General features: G+C 38.3%; 2 protein-coding genes across 4 annotated transcripts in view; one reads left to right on the top strand and one right to left on the bottom strand.

Annotated features, from left to right (window-relative positions):
* Positions 1-8,695, top strand: part of LOC140675109 (discoidin domain-containing receptor 2) — a 146,334-nt gene extending 137,639 nt beyond the window's left edge. For all 3 annotated transcript variants that reach the window (XM_072909184.1, XM_072909201.1, XM_072909192.1), the window contains 4 exons: positions 1,120-1,327; positions 1,909-2,457; positions 2,733-2,830; positions 3,124-8,695. In XM_072909184.1, the coding sequence (XP_072765285.1) occupies positions 1,120-1,327; positions 1,909-2,457; positions 2,733-2,830; positions 3,124-3,291 (1,023 nt within the window). In that variant the 3' untranslated portion in view covers positions 3,292-8,695. The remainder of the gene's footprint in view (positions 1-1,119; positions 1,328-1,908; positions 2,458-2,732; positions 2,831-3,123) is intronic.
* LOC140675134 (uncharacterized) overlaps positions 1-19,323 on the bottom strand; it is a 216,023-nt gene that overhangs the window by 98,635 nt on the left and 98,065 nt on the right. The window lies entirely within an intron of this gene.

A 19,323-nucleotide genomic window follows, 5' to 3' on the forward strand; every position in this document is an offset into this window, starting at 1 on the left:
ACGAGTAGCAGTCAAGGCTGAAGATGCAGCCACAATGATTCGTGAGAAGAGGAGAGAGAGAGAGAGAGAGAGAGAGAGAGAGAGAGAGGGAGAGAGAAAGAGAGATTAGCGGGAAGGGGAGTTTACGGAACAGAGACCAAAAGAGATGAAGACCCGAGGGAGTAAAACAGAGAGGAATATATCGAGGGACGCGATGCTCTCTTTCCCTCTCTTCATCTTTCTCTGCTATACATACAATGGCAGCAAGCAACGACCGAGAGAGCAGATACGCCACGTATTCAAATACAATACCGACAGTCTGGCAAGTCGGCAGTTCGGCGAATGGGGTTGCGGAGTGGCAGAAGCTACCCCTAAACGACCTCTCCTATTAACAAGCGCGCGCTCGCGCGGATAGGACACGTCTTCCACGAAAGACAGGGCCTCAAAGCATCGCCAGCCCCTTCCCCTCTCCCGTCCTTCTCTCCACGGCTTCACGGCTGCCACTTCCTCTACGTCGACTTCCTCATTCTCTCGGCGCATCCGCGGGCGGTAGGCTTCAGTACGTCGAAAATCCATACGCTTCCGTCTTTGGATCTAAGGGAGTTAGATAATCTCGGCTTTGTAATCATCGTCTCTAACTCCTAGCTGTCTTAGTTCCATATTCTCCCTCTCTCTCCCTCCCTCCCTCCCTCTCTCTCTCTCTCTTTCATACACTCTGTCCTTCGTCCTTTCGCTTTACACGGCTCTCGACTTGGATTCCCTTCACTGAATTGTCTTGCGCCTTGGAGGGATGAAATTAGCATTCCACGCGTCCTCGCTCGTTCTCGGAACGCGTCCATGAGATATATTCCGTATTATCAAAACCGTCGATGTCACATCCCGACGCGCCGTTAACTAGTTATCTGTTACCTATGGTAATGACGGCGATAATACTGATTACGCAAGCGTAATCGAGTACCTGTGGTATGCTTCCGATCAAATTAATTCCGCACGGTAACTCTAAATACATACCGCTTTATCTGATAGATCGAATTGTCTACGGTAATCAAGCTCGATAGTCCAGAATAGCGTATGACGTAGCAAAATGCCTGTCGAGAGGATATTCATTTAAACCATCGTATCTCTTTTTTTATGATTCAGGTATTTTCTGAAGTCAGCATCATGTTCAGCATCGGCGGCAGGTATTACACAGGTGATCCGATCGTATACAGCTATGTGGAGGACAGAATCTTCGAACACTCGAGAAATGTTACGATCAAGTTGCACCACCGGATCGGCAAGTTTGTCAAGTTAAGATTCAGCTTTGCCTCGCGATGGATTATGATCAGCGAAGTCACCTTTGACTCCGGTGAGTAGTAACGCACGACTTCAGCAATTTTCCTTGATTTATCTTCGAGTGCGAATAGAAAGTTCGAAATCGCTGATGGCACGCCTATCAAATCGCATATAATCAGAGATGATTTCTCTCGAAAGATTGTAATGTTCAAAACTTTTTCCATCACAGTTAGCGTTTTATGTTCAATAACAGTTATGTTATTGAACATAAAAATTAATGTACTATAAATCTGTTTTATTGATATGTCTTGACACGCAATAAAGTTGAATAATATTAAATATTTTAAATATATTCATCTGATATTCAAATTTATATAATATCAGATCAGGTAGAAATTAATATCCAGAAATATATATTATACAAAAAGTATTTTCTTTTTAGAAATTCTATTGCAATTTATAGATTAAATATTTCTTTAAATTTAATTTTAAAAGATATTAATTAACACATCTATGTAAAAATATAAATTCGAAAAGTTAGATTGCATTATTGTTTATAACATGTACTGTTTTGTATTTTCAATTAATTTTCGAATGTCATCAAAGTTAGCATCAAAACATACTTCAGGGACACGTGTTTCTATCATGTTGTAGACATCGCTCATGGTAACTTCACCCCAGAAACACCACCCACAACCGCTGCTCCGCGATTGCCAGTTATAACTCACACTCGCGATCCGCTGCAAGTTGAAGTTCCGGTAGCTAAGCAGGACGATCCCACTTACATGGCTGTGATTATTGGCGTCTTGACCGTCGTAATCCTGCTGCTGGCGGTTGCCATATTCCTGATAGTCACGCGTCACAGACAGCGCAAGAACTTTGCCAGCCCTCTGGGCGCCAAGAGCGCGATCCCGTCGGGTAATCATCAGCATCTGTCGCCGGAATCTGCGTATGGTACCACGGAAAAGGACCCGTCCTTGATGACCTATAGGGTCGAGGAACTCGACGACCGGTATGCCGGCACGAAGCTCACGACCCTACCGCGAGATCTCAATGATCGTCTTTTGGGCGATGTCAGACTCGACGAGTACCAGGAACCCTTCCACGAGAACAAGTATCGAGCATCTCCTCATACGGCGTACTATGGATACAGCACGGTTATTGTAGACAACAAGGATCTCCATGACAATGTCGAACAGTCTGGTGAGTCGAGCTCCTTGAACTTCTTCAGCGTATCCGTTTAATACTTCAGAATACAAACGCGAAGTAGCCAAACAATCGTCAAATTGTATTACGTTACGTTTAGTTTAGTATAGCCTTTTGCACAAATACGCAGTTAGTTCTCAAACACAAATTTCGCAATAGTCGAGATTCTCGTCTTTAACAAATATATACGTCATGTAACACTAAATATGTCACATGAGATGAAAAAAACATATACGCGGAATAATAAAAAGAAAATATTTTTTATTGTACAGATGCTACTTACGATTACGCAATACCAATGCCCGTGCCTAGTGTAAGCAGTGATCAAGATAGCGTTTTCTCGAAATCTTCCTCCAGGGGTAGCGCAAAGGTAAGATATAGAAATATTTGTCTCACAGAAAAATAAGAAATCTCTTTAATTTAAAGTTACGATATTTTTTTTATATTTGACACAATTTTTTAAATTTTTCTAAAAAATCAATAATATTTACATTATCCTCGACATAATTTTTAAAACATTAATTAAATACAACGAACAATACGAAAACTGCATTATTTCTCTTGTTATTTTCAAATCAAGAATATTTTATCTTAAACTGCACGAAACATAATATTTATCGGACACGAAGGCATTAACGGTTCATGTACTTTTTCGATGCATAGGCGTGCTTGCAGAGCTTTTTTCCGCCGCCCCCGCCTCCTATGAGTGTACCACCCCTTCGAGGCTCTAGCAATTTGACGTACTCAAATCCACCGAGTCCGGAACCAGTTTGCGAGCGTGAGCGCAGAGGTAGTAAGCGCCGGGAGCACTCCTTACATAGATACGCGTAAGGAATGCAGAATATTCATGGAAAGCGAATGGAAATCGAAGGTATGATGGATTCTTCGTTATTGCGAGCAGCGAAATCGCGTGACCGAGTGAATCCTCTGGCACTGATCCAATGAAAATTTCTGTTCTATTTTTTGCAAGCTCAACGGACGTAATTTAATAACTTGTATGTGAAGTGTCATTAATATTTATCAAAATTTATTGACAAAATTAAATTATGTTTACGACACGCTTTTCTTGTAAAAAAAATTTTTATGAAATCAATTTTTACACATATATATATTTACGATTTCGAATTTTATAAATTCGTATTACACATGTTTTACTCGTACTTCATCTGCGTTTCTCACAATTTTTACACGCGTTGGAGGGTAAGAACGCAAACATGGAGCAAAGTAAAATAGATCCAGTGCCATGAGGATATCGTGAGAACACGCGCGTTGTTAATTCTCGAGGGTAAAAGACCGGTGGTAAAAGTAACGCATTGTACATTTCGGAGTAAACGCTGTGAGCGACCGCGCGGCGGAAGATGTCGTAATCCTGCTTGTTACAACGACGATATTTTTTTCCGGGATTTATAGCGCATCGCGAGAAAAACGACGCGATCGTGGCGTGGTCGCGTTCATCGCAGAAGAAATTTTCTTCTTGACAAGCACTGCCATCGATAAATTTTCAGACATATTGTGCGATCTCGAAGTCTTTTAGGGAGACTCGCGATCTACCTACTTCCTACGGATTTAATAATTAAATTGGCATATCAGTTTAACGGTAAAGCGACCTCGTGCATGTGACTCTTCCCGAGATTCGTTCGTAAAATCTTCGTGACGGAAGTCGACGATATCGCCGAAAAATTGCAATATTGTTTGATATTTTCAGTTATTCGCATTTTTTTTTTCGAGTCACTCGCACTGAAAGTCAAGTCTCAGCATCTTTCTTTCCAGAGCACTCACTGCCAAGTCTTCTCTTCCACTCGAAGTGGAATTTCGCGAACGAGATGTAACGCGTTGCGAAATGCCACTTCCGTCCGTCAATCTTTCAGAATGGTACAGACAACGATGCGTAATCGTTACGAAGAATATATACACACACATGAACACGTCCGAACGAATTTCCAGGAAGAGTCGCGTTAATGATTCGGTCTGTTCGGCGCGCATGTGCAACAAGATCGAGCTCGCTATCGATCCAGGTGAGAGCGGTAACTATCAGAGGGGAAGAAAAAAACGACCGGGTTGGATGAGATATTTATCCGATGGCGCGATCGTTACGTCGGCTCGAAAAGATAATTAATTACTGGCTTGATGGAATAAGCGAGCGTTTCAATTATTCGCGCATTCTCGAACGTCAGCGGCGCTTGACATCGGAGGAAAAAAGCCGCGCGACGAGATCGACGTGACGATATTGAAAAGAGTGAACGGTAGCGAGCTTCGATCCCGCCTCACACAAGACTGATGTCACATAAATAATTCAGTATCCTGATCGCGCGCGCACGTCGTATTATTTATTGTCGCTTTACAGCGTCCCGCGTGACGAATCTTTAATTTATATATACATATATATATACATACGAAAAAGTAAATATATATAAATATATATACAGAAAGGTAATATACATATTATCTCGTATCGACGACGAATTTTTCATATAATATAGATTGTATAAGCCCAACTTTATTTCTCTATCTCTACCGAAATCGCCTTCATGCAACGAGGAAAATCGAGAATTTACCAGCGTAAGGAATCGACAATACAGGGATGAGACAACAATAACTACATATGTACGTAATTGAAGAAAACGTATAGAGAGAGACGTATAGAGACTCGAGATATCGGGTGCGCGAAGATGAGAGACCCTCGACCATATTGTGATATAATGAAAAAAAAAAAGAGCCCGGCTCTCGCGAGTAACACATACATATACATATATATATATATATATATATATATATATATATATATATATATATATATATATATATATAGGCACGTTATATGCTTAAGCATGCCTTGCGCGGTGGAGCTCTCCCTTGAATTTCGCCCTGAAAGAGCAGCCGTAAAGTGCAGCGACTCCCTTCTCCTAGGTCGACGAACCGCGATGGCCGTATATACACCTGTGTGTATATGTGTGGTGCAAAATTTATTACCGGTTTAAATATCTGACGTGAAACGTGGCACGAAATTTAAGACTCGTACGGCGCTTTTACCGCGAGCCGTTTAAATAGCGTTTCCCATACGATTATTTGGTCGTTTATTGACCGCTGCACTTTCCTTGATTACGGACGTAATCTATTAAGCTCAATTTTTCTCTCACATTTCATCGGGCCAGTCTCTCCGACAACACCCCGGGAACGCTATCGCAAATCGTACGTCCCGGGACCGAACGCGATGCTGATTGACATTCCGCTATTTTTATCCGGATAACTGCACGAGCGCTGTTCGCGCGTATCGGTTTTTCGATTAAACGCGAGACAGTCTGGCTCGTCGAGGAGAAATTTAATCGAGCGTTCCGCAGCGCAGGTCGCGCCCGTTCGCGGCAAGAGCGGTCGCGTAGCGTCTACAACGATTGGAACATTGCTATGTATATTTAGTGTTTAATCGATATCGTCGCCACGTAGGATGTTAAAATTATAAAGAGGAAACTAAGAGTGACAGCTTCGAACGCTTTTCGAGTGTAAATATTAACCATTAGGGACCTCGTACACACTTTCTTCAAGCGCCTTAAGTTGGGAGGCACCGAGCAAATAAAATTTTGTCGCAATAATAATCGTCGTTTTTTAAGGGACGGGAGATATCACGTACAAGCGGTTATCGTTATAGAGCAGCTAACGGACTGACGGCAAAAATGGCCCGTGTCGCCGTCGAGGCCCGCGAGAGCTCGATCTTCGCCGCCTTTAACGTCGACGAAGATCGGCACGATCGTGCTCGCCCGAGTTTCCTCTTCGTCGACGTTTCTCGATAATTTTCTCGCTCAGCGGCTCAGCGTGATCGATTCGCCGAGCTAACGTTACCACGACGCGGAAAATTCGAGTACCATGAACTTCCCGCACTTTCAGCCGTTGACAGTCCGCTCCTGGCAATAATCGTCAATTTGTCTCAAGCGAGCGTGAGCGCGCACGTGCGCGCGACACATGTCAGAGGCGAGTTAAATCCGTAAGAGCGAGAGAAAGATAGGGAGATATAGCGGAAAGTTAGTTTGTATTAAAAGAAAAATATAAAAAAAAAAACAAAAGTTTTACGCGAGTTAAGGAACATTCTCCCTCCCCGACCAAGGGAACGATAAAGATAACCAAGGATGACACTTTCGTACCTGCCCACATCGTACTTTGTAATGCGATATTTTATATGTCTCTTTTATACTGCGAAACCGCAAGTTGCGCCAACTGCGCCAATTAATATCCTGTTGTGACGCGATCGTTCTTCGAAATCACTCGTAAAATTCTCCATATGTGTTTATAGCTTCTCATTACAATTTTATTTTTTTATATCTTTCTTTTCTTTTTTTTTATCTTTTATTTCATGCATATTGCTGTCACACATTCAAAATTTGTCTGACAAAAATCCTCCTCTTAAATAAATTATTCAAAGATAAAAATAAATTTCTACTCTTCCGCTTTTTCTCTGTTATTCTGATCTAAAGCAACTAAACGATGAGAACAGCAATATGCTGAAGACAATGCGTGCAGATTGTTCGAGAGCGTTTGCGAGTAAGTATACCTCCGACATACAAAGACCCTTGAAGACGTAAATAATGGCATCTAGTACTGCGCGAATGGTCGATCCGTTAACTAGAACTAGTTTGAACACAGAACCGGATACCATTATCTACCTCCTAGGAGTCAGATTAGACATGGTCGTAGTTTTGAATTATTCTCGTCAGCAGCGAGAGAAACGTTAATAATCTCGAACCGTAAAGGCATTAGTTCTCGCGCGCGCGCGCGTTACACGGCTAATTCTTATTCGCAACATCGAAACAAGATAACACTGTCTTGACATCATACGAGTTTCTTGCCTCCCGGTACACGCTCCTCGCTCCAGTCGTAAGTTTTCTTCCGGCTGCCATGTCTCGAGGAAGAGAACGCCACAGCGCACCACGATACAACGATACGCGGGCACGGGTCTATCGATATAACCGAGATACGACACGATCGGTTCTGCATCGGTACGTACAATGTGCAGGAACACGGCGCAGTCGGTGCGACCGGGGAAAAGTCTCGGACATAAATCACGCATGCAACCCTTTTTCTATCTGACATGAGAAATGCGGGAAGAAGCTTTAGTTGGACGCGGGGACCGACGGGGAAGCGGCAGACACAGAAAGGGGGAAACTGGCCCATCTTTTATACGACGACACATGCGTATGCGTACATGCGATTCTACGAGGGAGTCATAAAAAAAAAGAACCGAACTGAGGTCGCTTGATCGATTGACCTTATAGAATTGCATTATGCTCGCGGATGCATCGCAGTCATAGTAGTATCGATTATGAATTATATCAAGAAAAAGCGTATAGGAATTTATCTACGCGATTTGATTAAAGATAAATTTTATGAAAATAAATTAATATAATAGTAATTTCTTCGAATTGTATAATATATGTTAATAATAAAAACATTTTTAACGCATAAAATCATTACAATACGCGTTACTTTTTTATATAAGCAATTTATATAAAGATGCAATTCGACTTATACGAATTGTAATTTTATGATCGATTCGTTGATGATTTCTGTGCGAGAAATTCGTCGAGAGCGGAAACCGTTGTAGGTAAGATCGATCGCGTGCAATGTCTCGCTTACGCTGGCTTTACGTGTATTGTACGTAGAAAGTCGAAGAAAACACGGTGGGCAGGTACGATGACGGCGACAGCGACGATGGTTTATCAATAGGTTTAACACGAGCGATGATAGGAAACTTTCAACCATCCCGAAAGGTATTAACGCGCCGCATAATCTCTCGATGTATATAGCGTCTGTAATTTATACATACATATGTGTAAACGTATTATAAATACACCCCCGCGCCGAAGCGCGCGGGGGGCGACCATTTGTATATATCTGTATTATACAGCGTAAAACCGAGAAGAGAGAGAGAAAGAGAGAGAATGGAGGTACTATTGTGAATGTAATTATATTGATCAATAGCATAACGAGTACCGGATGCATATTTGATATTTGTGTGCCTGTATCCTTTTGTATGCTATCGAGATAGATAAAAAACAAAACTATACATATTATTATATATTGTATTAATTGCGACGTAGGTAACTACGAGTATCGAGGTGTAATGTAAACGCATACAGAACTCGACATACACGAACACACACACAACACATACACAAAGTCATACACACAGACAGATACGTCGGACTGCGGTCGACGAATTGAAATAAAACTTTTAGTGAAGCGAAAATTATTTTACTTATGAGAGTTTTTTTTCACAACCTTAGCAATTAATCTGCTTATATTTTTTTTTTTTTTATTATTTCAAAGTAAAAGTATCATTTTTTTCGTAAAAATATAGTTTCTATAATCTATTTGTTCGGAAAAAATTACAAATTATGATATGTTAATTATCATACCTTGATTACGAGAATAATTATTTTAACCAATCTCTACATACTACGTTATTAATATACATTACAATATTGTATATAAATGCAATAAAGAATTCTCAAACTGCAGCGGATTCGTTGAGAGCCAATTATCCAGGTAATTGTGAAATAATCCAATGACTAGTACGCTTAATTGGAAATCTCTGGAGGTTTCATAAATACTCTTTAATCTTAATAAATGAATATACATTGAAGGTATGAAACATTGGATACTTGAAGCCAACTGGGAATCTGCTGAATCCGTTGATTAACTATTCTATGAAGTGATTTGTATTTCTATCAAATATCTTGAAAATATGTACTCATTAATAAATATTATCGACATATTTCAAGTTACAGAAGTGTTACATATATATGTTATATTAAAAATTCTTATTTTAGCGAATAATTAATTGAACTTTTTTAAGTTAGATTTTAATACAATTATATAAACAGATAAATTTTAGACTAAAAAAATAATATTACATTAATATATCAATAAATTAATAATTCATCTAAGAAATTCAGCATTTAAGCTTTTCTTTAACATTTTAATTAAATTAATTAACATAAATGTTATGTTATAGATCAATAATAATACTTTAATCGAGAATATCAATTTAAAATTTCTACAAGTAATGACTGCCATTTTTAATACTAAGTACATGCAAATATATGCGGACGGTAAATCTTCGGTCTAGAGATTTTACAAACTATCTGACGTACCCACGAACAGGTTACGTCATGCTGGGCTTTCGCAGTGTCTGTCGTCCTTTCATCGTACTAATTTGGCACCGTCAACGATGTCATTTGTCATTCTAATGGCCAGAACGACGACCGCGTTTTTAATGACTCGAGGGTGAGAGCGACGCTCCGTCTCCCTTCCATCCCAACGCTTTCCCTCTTTCTCTTTTTTTCGCGAGCTTCTCTTTAATTTGCCCTCGACATGCTGCTTTACGCTTCATCCTCCAACCTTCCTTCTCCCTCACTCGTTCAACCATTTTCTTTCGAGAAAACGTAATGTAAAGTCAAGGAAGAGGCTCGTGTCTCTTCTCCTTTTTCTCTTTTCTCTTTGTATACTCTCTTTTCAGCGAATTCGTATTTTGTCTAGCCAGTTGCGCGTTTTAAAGCTTAGACGCATAAAAGCATCGCTTTACTGATGTATTTCTTCGTCTATAATACCATTTTACAAGATTGCAATATCTCATCGTTTTACAGATTACATTATTTTCATTGATTCTTTTGAGTGAATCAATTTCAAAAATATACTTGCTTAAAAAAAACATTAAATGTATAAATACATACATATATAAATTTTTATAATTTGATAAGGGAATAAGTAAATATAAAATAAGAAACATATCAGGACATTATGTGTGTGTGTAACTATTTAAATTTTCATTGAAACGTATTTTAAAAATATAGAGTATTGCATTCTTAATTGTATTCTTTACAAAATTTTTTGTTAAATTCAATATTAATTTTTTTTATACTTTGCTATTATAAATAAATTTTTCTTTTTATAATATATATATATAATAGTCATGATGATGCTTCAAGAAACATAACATATTTGAAAGACGCGACTATTGTGTGAAAATAACTGCTACTACGCAAAAGAATAAGTCATGATTGAGTAGCTTTACCTGGATGAGAAAAGCGCAAGGTGGGACCGCTAATGCGCTTCCTGTGAAAGTCCCTTAACCATTGCCATTATTGTTTCTCATCCATCAAGGCGTTGCCGCGTAAGTGTTGCGACGGCAAATATATCTCGACCCCGAAAATATTGCTGCATCACATCCGAAATTACGGTCGAGTCCTACGCAAGGGGTGGACAAAGTTCCTTTGTGTCATGTCGTGTTCCGCACTGGCGCCGCGGTTATCGCCCGCCCTAATTTGGACCTCGATTAGGCGCTCACCTACCACTTACGAGGTTGGCGGAGTGTGTACACTTTTGTGCAGGGACGCGTATACATTACCATTCGTTCAAGAAGAAAAAAAAAACACCGATATGAATTGGCATTAATTCGTTTGCATCTAAATAAAATTTTCAAACTAAAAGCAACGTAATATATATACATACAAATATATATATTTTTTTTCAATTTTTTTTCTTTATAATAATATATAGATGTATATTATTTTCGTTATTGCAGATGTAATTTCAGAATATTAAATCAAATAGTACACGCATGTAATTTTGAATGGCCATTTGCGACACAATAATTGTTTCCATTGCGTATCGTATATATATCTCATAAGTGAGGGGGTTTTGTATCAACGCGACTATACGTTGCCTCTCAACGCTGTGGTAATTGTTTGTGATCAGTCGTTACGATTAGGAGAGAAATTTGGGCGGCGGGTTCAACCGTGACGATATATTCTGGCGGTTGTCGCCGAGATAAACCGGGGCTTGTTGTAGCCGCAGGCTACTAGGTAACTGCGTCGACTGGCGAAGTAAATCCATCCCTGACGTCGGCCACGGCGGAACTTTACGGACCGGATGCCAAGCGTAGGTAGGTAGGTTTAACAATCGCGTGCTCCCGGAATTTTGAATGCGTGTGGGTGGTGCGTGAGAGACGCAGAGAATTGCGAAATCACGGGGTTCGACGCATAATATACGACGCGAGCACAATTTGTGCCACGATGAAATTCGCTTAGAACTCTGAAATATGAAAGGGATAAGCTTTACAGCAACGCTATACTCTGAGGTCAATTTCGTACACCGCACATTTTATCGATCGCTCGACGGCTCTCGGGTCAGAACGATTAGAATATAGACCGAAGCCGCACTCCGCGAGCAATTAAGTGGATAAATGCCCAAACGCTTGGAACGTAAGCAAAAAAAAGGGAAGTATCAATTACGCCTCGTAACATAAAAGAGTAGAAAATTAAGAGGCTTAGTCTCACACATCGTATGAGCTTTAAAAGATATTAAACGTCAATTGAATCGCACGATTCCTTAATCTGCCATCATTAAGTTTTATCCGAGATTAAAATCTAAATCGCGTAAAATTTGTAAGACTAAATGTTGATCTACTCGCGCACATATAAAAATGATATAAATAATATCACAATATATAATAATAATAATAACATAAATAATAAATATTGAAAAATTTATACATGGAGAAATCAGGAAATTCTCAAAGAATTTTATTGGGACTCATTTTTAAAAATTTCTTTTAATGATTTTGCTCTTATACTGTAAATTATAAACATATATATATATTTATCTTTGTATTCAATATCTTAATAAAATATTGAATATTCAATATATATTTTTTATTTTAATTTTTAGTTATAAAAAATGAAAATGTTGTAAAAGTTATAGAAATTCTTAACAAAAACTATCCAGTTTTTTCATTTATAAATCTAGCACTTGAAACTTAAATATTTGCTTTGTATTTTTTCTTCGTATGAATAAAAAGCATTAGACAATGTGTATAAAAAAAAAATTTTAGAAAATTGCACCAAAAATATTTGTAAAATATTCTTTTTACCTGGAATTTTGAACAATCTGGTTTGATATCTGAAAGATCAGGAAATTTTCAGGGATTTTTTAAATAAAATTTGAATAGACTCTGATTAATTTCTCTTATCATGTTTCTCTCTCTATTATAAATAATTATTTACTAGTTCAATCTATTTTTTTAATAAATTATATTTGTACGCTGTTAATTCGTATTATCGAACAATGAGAAACATAAAAAATATCTCATTTATTTCATTGAAAATATTTACAAAAAACGGTGGATGCTCGTGTTTAGCAGGTGCGCAACCAGTCTCTCTCAGGAGACTCTACGCTAGGTTGTTGAGAAAAATGGACGACGATTCGAAGCAGACGGTGCTCAAGCGGAGGCGCCAGTAATTCTTTACGCGGCGTGTTGGTGTCAAGAGGTATCGGATGTCAGATAGGCGAGAGTTTGAAAACAAATATTCTCGCCGTCGCGAGTAGGATACGTCACGCTCGTCGTTGTGTCTTTCAATGGATCGTTAATTCCTCGCGCTCGCGTGCTTTACACGCGCGCCTTATTTTTGCCAGCTTTGCAATTGCCAGAAGGAAGTCACCACTCTCGCAGGCTGCGTATAAGCCCTGGTATTTCGATACTCCTCCGCCGAGATATCGCGTACGCGCGGCACGTTTTCAAAGCCGCCAAATTGCCCGGCAAATTCATAATAGCTTTTATAATTGGGAAGACAGCGCGCAGCCGCCCGCAGACGATTTATTCTCGGGCGAAGTTGAACCCAAGAGCGCGCGTTGATCCCCCTCGCGTCTTATTCCGCAGAACTCGAATATAGAATGAGAGGAATAAAGCCGGAGAAATACGCACGAGGAAAATATTATACTGTGACGTTGTGTCAGTGTTTCGCAAATTGCATTTAAGAACTCTAACAGAAAGATTTAATGTAATTATTCAAAATTTCTCTAATGCAATGTATTTTACATAATGTTCGAAATCTTTATACAATATTAACGTACTGTATATATAAAAATTATAAAACTTATTTTTCACAAATTTTACGGAAATTGCCATTTTGCATTTCATTCTTCACATAGCGTTTAATTACTTCTTTTGATGATAAAAAGATTAATTGTGTGTACATAAAAAAATTCATAATATAGAATCAAAATGTTCAAGGAAATGTTCCAGGAAAATTATTGCCTCACATAAATGATCCCCTTTATTACATAACGAATATAATCAACCATACCCATGCACGGAGAACCATAATAGACTTCAGCTTGTCTTGAAGATGCTAATGAAATGTATATGACATGAATATATTCCTACAAACATATAGCGCAAATGGATATGGCACGAACAAGAGAGAACTGCGACATCCCCTCATCGTCCTGCCCGATCTTCGACGTCCCAACCTTCCTGCCGATGACATCTAGGGCTCAGTCACGAGCCAGAGCAGAGATCCGATGAAATCGAACCGACGGGCTAATCCTCTTCAAGCCACTCTCGCGAGTTGCGCCGGGGCGGCCCGTACTCGAAAATGACGGCGACGAGGCTATCGCTATCGAATTGGCCAGCTGAATTATGCACAAGGGGCCGATGACGATCCTTTTAATCGCCGATCGCGCATGACAACCCCGCATGGGGTCGCGTCAGACTCTTTATCGGACGTATAGCCTGAAGTGGTCATCGGGCAAATGCACAATCGTGTTTCAGCGTTGCACTTTTACGCAACGATCCGCGAGCATCCGACACTGCAGACACTTTGTTCTGGGCTCAATTATCTAATTGATCAATTGAGCTCCCACTGTGTGATAATGACACGTTCATTTCATTTTACGCGTACTCAAAGACATTAGCCTTTTCGTCTCTACATCGCATTGTTGCCGTTACATCCGGTTTACATGGAGAGAATATAGAATATTTAAATGGCTCTTAAAATCTTTATTAAAAGAAAAAAGGAGAGAGAGAGCGAAATATTAATTGAGAAATTGTTTGTTAATACGATAAAAGTGATGCTTCTATTGTTTTTCTGATGACATTGTTATATATTTGCCATATGAAATGAAATGGTATTCAGCGCATCAGAGTAAATTATGATACTTTGTTGTCGCAAAGTTTTATTAATAGGGACAATTACCAAACGCACAACTGGTTGTAGAGAGAAACATTTATACGGTGACCGCAGGAACGACCGTGTTGTATCTGCGGATACTTTGTCGCGTATGCTCGACTATATAATTGATCAATTGCGTCCCTGCCGCAATAATGAGCAGCTATTTGATTATCCGCACTCAATAGCATTATACCCTTCCTTTCAACAGTTTATTATCAATGTAACATTGAATATTCTGTTAATTCTATAACCAATATTTATCTTGCCACTATTAATTGTTAATACACGATTGTCATAATATGATATTATTGCCGAAGGAAAATTAGGATTGTTTTGATACTATAACGTATATTTAACAAATTTTTTAAATAAAATTTTTGGAAATATCTTTTTAATTAAAGATACTCGAAATGTACTACAAATATTTTTAAAATAAAACAAGGAATTATATGCGTGTGAGTAATTTTTATATACATATGATTTACACAATCACGTTAATGATATTTCATCAATTGTATCACTATAATTTATTTAAATTTAAAATAAATTTTAAAACGTGCTAGAATCTCCGTTTTATTAGCTCATATATATCACGTAGAAATGTAAAATAATTAAAAATGGAACAAACATCAAAACAATACAAAACCTGAAATAAATAGCATGGTTTTGAAAAATATATCTGCATGATATATCGGACCGATAGCAGAATTTTATAAAAGCCTGTTTTATTAGCTTCATCTCTGATTTATAAAAAGCCATTTACACTAGTATGTGTAAGTTGTAAAAAAATTATTATTCAGCGTTTATTTCATTCAATTTATCATTATTTACAGACACGAATAAAACCTCACATGCAAACGATAGATAATTCAACTAATGATCGGGAAATAATAATTTCATTTAAATTTTTCGCTTATGAAGACCGCAGAAATGCGCGTTCTATAAAATGCAAGAAAATATTTTTAATTTCGCCACAACGTTTCGATTCTTTCGCTGCGTGTCAGATCAGGATGCTGAGATATTTCTCGGACTAAAAATAAAGAGAAACATAGGCCGTGTTTTACGATTGTTTACCGCGAAAGGAATGCTTCCCTTGGATCTTATGAATTCTTTAGATGCCGATGGGAGAGCAAGGGTGGAAGCAATCTAGCGGCAAAGGGCGAGAAGAGAAACAATGCAAAGTTTATCTCGGTTTATCCGAGACTACCGCTGTAAAATTCAACGCTGCCGTAGGTGCCAAATTCAGCTCTGCGTTTCAAATGATTCGAGAAGTCGCGTCACGTAGCTCCCGCTTGAAACTAACGAAGATGTACGAAGGCGAGTGTGTCGACATACGCGCGAAATAATTCGGAAAAACTGTAGAAAATCGTTTAACAGAACGAATAGGGGATCAATCGAAATGCTTTTCATGTTATTATGATCAAATATATTTCCATTTCCTTCTCCCTTTTTTTTCCTTTATAAACTGCATTAGAATTAGAACTAAATTCGAAGAAAAATTACTTTTAATTGAATTTAACATAAAAACAATTGTACATAACATCTGAGACTTTTAATTTTAATTTACAAAGAATATATATATATATATATATATATATATATATATATATATATATTTAATTATATTTTAATTTACATATTTATTAAAACAAAAGAGAAAGAGCTAAACAAAGTTTTAATTAACGTACTCATAATATAGTACGTATAACACTTCGACGTTACAGCGTCCAGAAGAATATGAGTATCGTATCAGTAGTCCGACGTATGTCCGTCACGTAGAGCAAGGTTACGACGAAAATTTTGTACAGAATTTTCTGCGAAGCGCGTCTGCCTAGTGGTTGTCGGTGCTTTTGATATCGTCAGCGTCGAGACTTGCCAAAGTTCCTTTTACGCAGGCCGGATACGTCGCTATGCACGCGGACACGTAGCGGGAAATCGCGTAGACGCCGGAGGGGGCACGCGCAGCATCCGGTGCCCAAGGTATATACGCATGTGCGTGTATGTATATGTATTGTATGCAGACACGCGTGTGTCTGAATATACGCAAAACAATGCAGACAGCCATCGCCATATATTATTCATCGAACAAAGGGTGAGCTGGGACACACAGCGGGTAAGGCGCGAAGGAAATAAGTTGTCACCTCCAGCTGCTGGTGCACCGGACTTTGTCATGTGACAAGCCGCGATACGTGTTCACTCTTGAGCGAATGCGTCACTGTTCCAAGACGTTCCACGGAACAGAAATGTCTTTCTGTAGATCGATAGAGAATTTACGATGCATGCAGAATGAGAAGAGGATGACGATGGCGTCTATAGAAAACCTAAACTTTACAAAGTTGCTGCTTTCTCATATAATATAACGATTAATACAAATATTACATAGAACATCGTGACGTAAGAATTTATAACTTATAAATGGTAAGTAATATACAATATTGTATTTTTCATTCAGATCGAAATTTTATTCTACGAATTAATCGAAGGAAATCCGGAGGAAACGAAATAATTATCGTTCCGGTTCGAGACCAGACAAGGGCAGAGACTTTTCTACATTTCGCTTGCCTGATCGAAGATAAAGACAAAGAGAGGTGGAACCAGTTAAGGGAGGCTGCTAGGCTTCACGGGCCATCGAACTTTATAGGAAGACGCGAATGAATCGTGGGAATATCTAAATGCGGTGGATTTAACGCTGCCGGAACTATTTCCCGGGAGCAAATAGATAAATCGGCGACTCTAAAGAGAATTATGACTCTTGTTTGTAACCAATAAAAATTTTAAGATGGTTACACGATGCTCCCTACATCAAATACTGTTTCAACGATGCCTTCGACTCGAATATGTATCTCTCGATATCGTAATTAATAACTATTCGCTCATCGCGTCCTAGAATTGTTGTTTAAGAACAATCCTCATTACGTTGCATAGTTACGATCCATTACTCGTTATTAAATTTCAATATTATTGCTCCCCGTATACTCTGTTAAAACCGATCGAATTTCACAAGCGAAGCAATTATCGTCAATTATAATCCGCGTTGCAAGCTTCCCGTCGATCCTATTACTTTTAACGGTTAAAGTTACAAATAAACGACGAACGTCGGGGCCGACATGAATGAGAAATTATCAATTAATAATCTAATAAAATAAAGTGTGCCGACGCAGCTGCTACAACGATCGGCAAAGATGCCATAAGTACTGAAGGAGTGAACTGCTGTCGTTTGTAAGCAATAAAAGTTTTAAGGTCCTCGAAACGTTACGACGCCTCGCCGATCAAGAAGTACCTATACATAGATGCCATTTCGGAGCGATGTGAGAGAGAAGCGGTGCTTGAATTATGAATTCATGAATTATAAAATCGACGCGAGAGCGTTATCGATCCTACGTGTCGCTGTTCGCGCCGGCGGCGCGACATCCGTCTCTCTCTCTCCCTCTTTCTCTCTCTCTCTCTCTCTCTCTCTCTCTCTCTCTCTCTCTCTCTCTCTCTCTTTCTCTTCCCTGACGTGCGCTCATCTCGATTTCATGCAAAGCAGGCTCGCTTGCTAAGTGTTAATGGCCTTTAGCCTATGATCTGGGAAGAAGCTGGGATCAGAGATAAGAAGAGACACTAGTTCCCTTGGCAACTCTGTAGATTAGATATCGATCGAATAAGCTTTTAAAAAATGAAACAGATCTATTGAGATAAAATGACATACAACACGTGAGCGCGCAAAACTCGATTTGTAGATAGTGCGTGTATACATATGAGGTATAATTTTTTATCGCCTCCCCGATGTAAGCGTAATTCAATTTGAATGACAAATGATATACGACGTTATACCCCCATCAAATTGATTAGTAATTTCTTATTGTGCCGCGGTGCAAACTGATGGCATTGAAGTAATATTGTTGAGACCTACGCAATTTCAACTTACACAACAAAAATTGTACGTGACGGATATAATGCGGTTAGCATTTATTTGAAGTTCAGCCGAAGGGTAGCCACCCCTCGACTGGTCGACGTTGGTGCAGAAAACGTAAACAGAATCGCGAGGAATAACACTGCTTCGTCAAAAGCGATTTATTCTGAAATTCCTTCGCACATTTATTAGTTTTCTGTCATATTATTTTGTGTGTGTAGAAATAATAACCAATTTTATTATTGTAAAACATTTACAGTGTATAAAAGAGAATGTTTTATTAAGAAACTAAACGTTTAATAATATTCCACTTAACAAGCAACAGACAGTCAAGTAAAGTTAAAATCTAGTGAATTATTCATTTAAAGTTATGTTCACAAATTAAATATCTTGAGTTAATAGTTTCGTTGAAGCTAGATTGAAGTAAACTGACCAGAATCTACTACGTCAAGTATCGTTGTTATATTTTATTATAATAAATCTTGAAAATATAACAAACCTCCAAAATATATTTTGTTGTGTATAATAATAGTAAGCATAATAATCAAAATAGTTTTAATAAATATTACTGTATGTACCATGTATTAATATTATATATTGTAAGAATATATTACATATACCGGTGAAATATATTTTTTGTTATTAAACATATATAAAACTTGCATTAAAAAATCGTATTTTCGATTAAAAAACTGTCTTATTTTCCTACATAGACCTGATTCGTATAATAAAAATATGTTAGCTAATTGCAATGTAAATTTTGGTCTTTATCATAGAGAGAAGAAAATCGTTTCATTAACCCACATAACTTTGTGATAATGACCTATTATATCGCTCAGTACTAACAAGCTTGTTACTCGATTGAAGTTTTTACTCTTTATAGGTCACCGGTGTCGCGAAGTCTCGCTTCTACAGAAATTATTTCTCACGAGGCGATTAAACTCAACTGCAACTCTCCTTCCTCCGTTC

Source organism: Anoplolepis gracilipes, chromosome 2, assembly GCF_047496725.1.
Source record: "Anoplolepis gracilipes chromosome 2, ASM4749672v1, whole genome shotgun sequence".
Classification (NCBI taxonomy): Eukaryota; Metazoa; Arthropoda; class Insecta; order Hymenoptera; family Formicidae; genus Anoplolepis; species Anoplolepis gracilipes.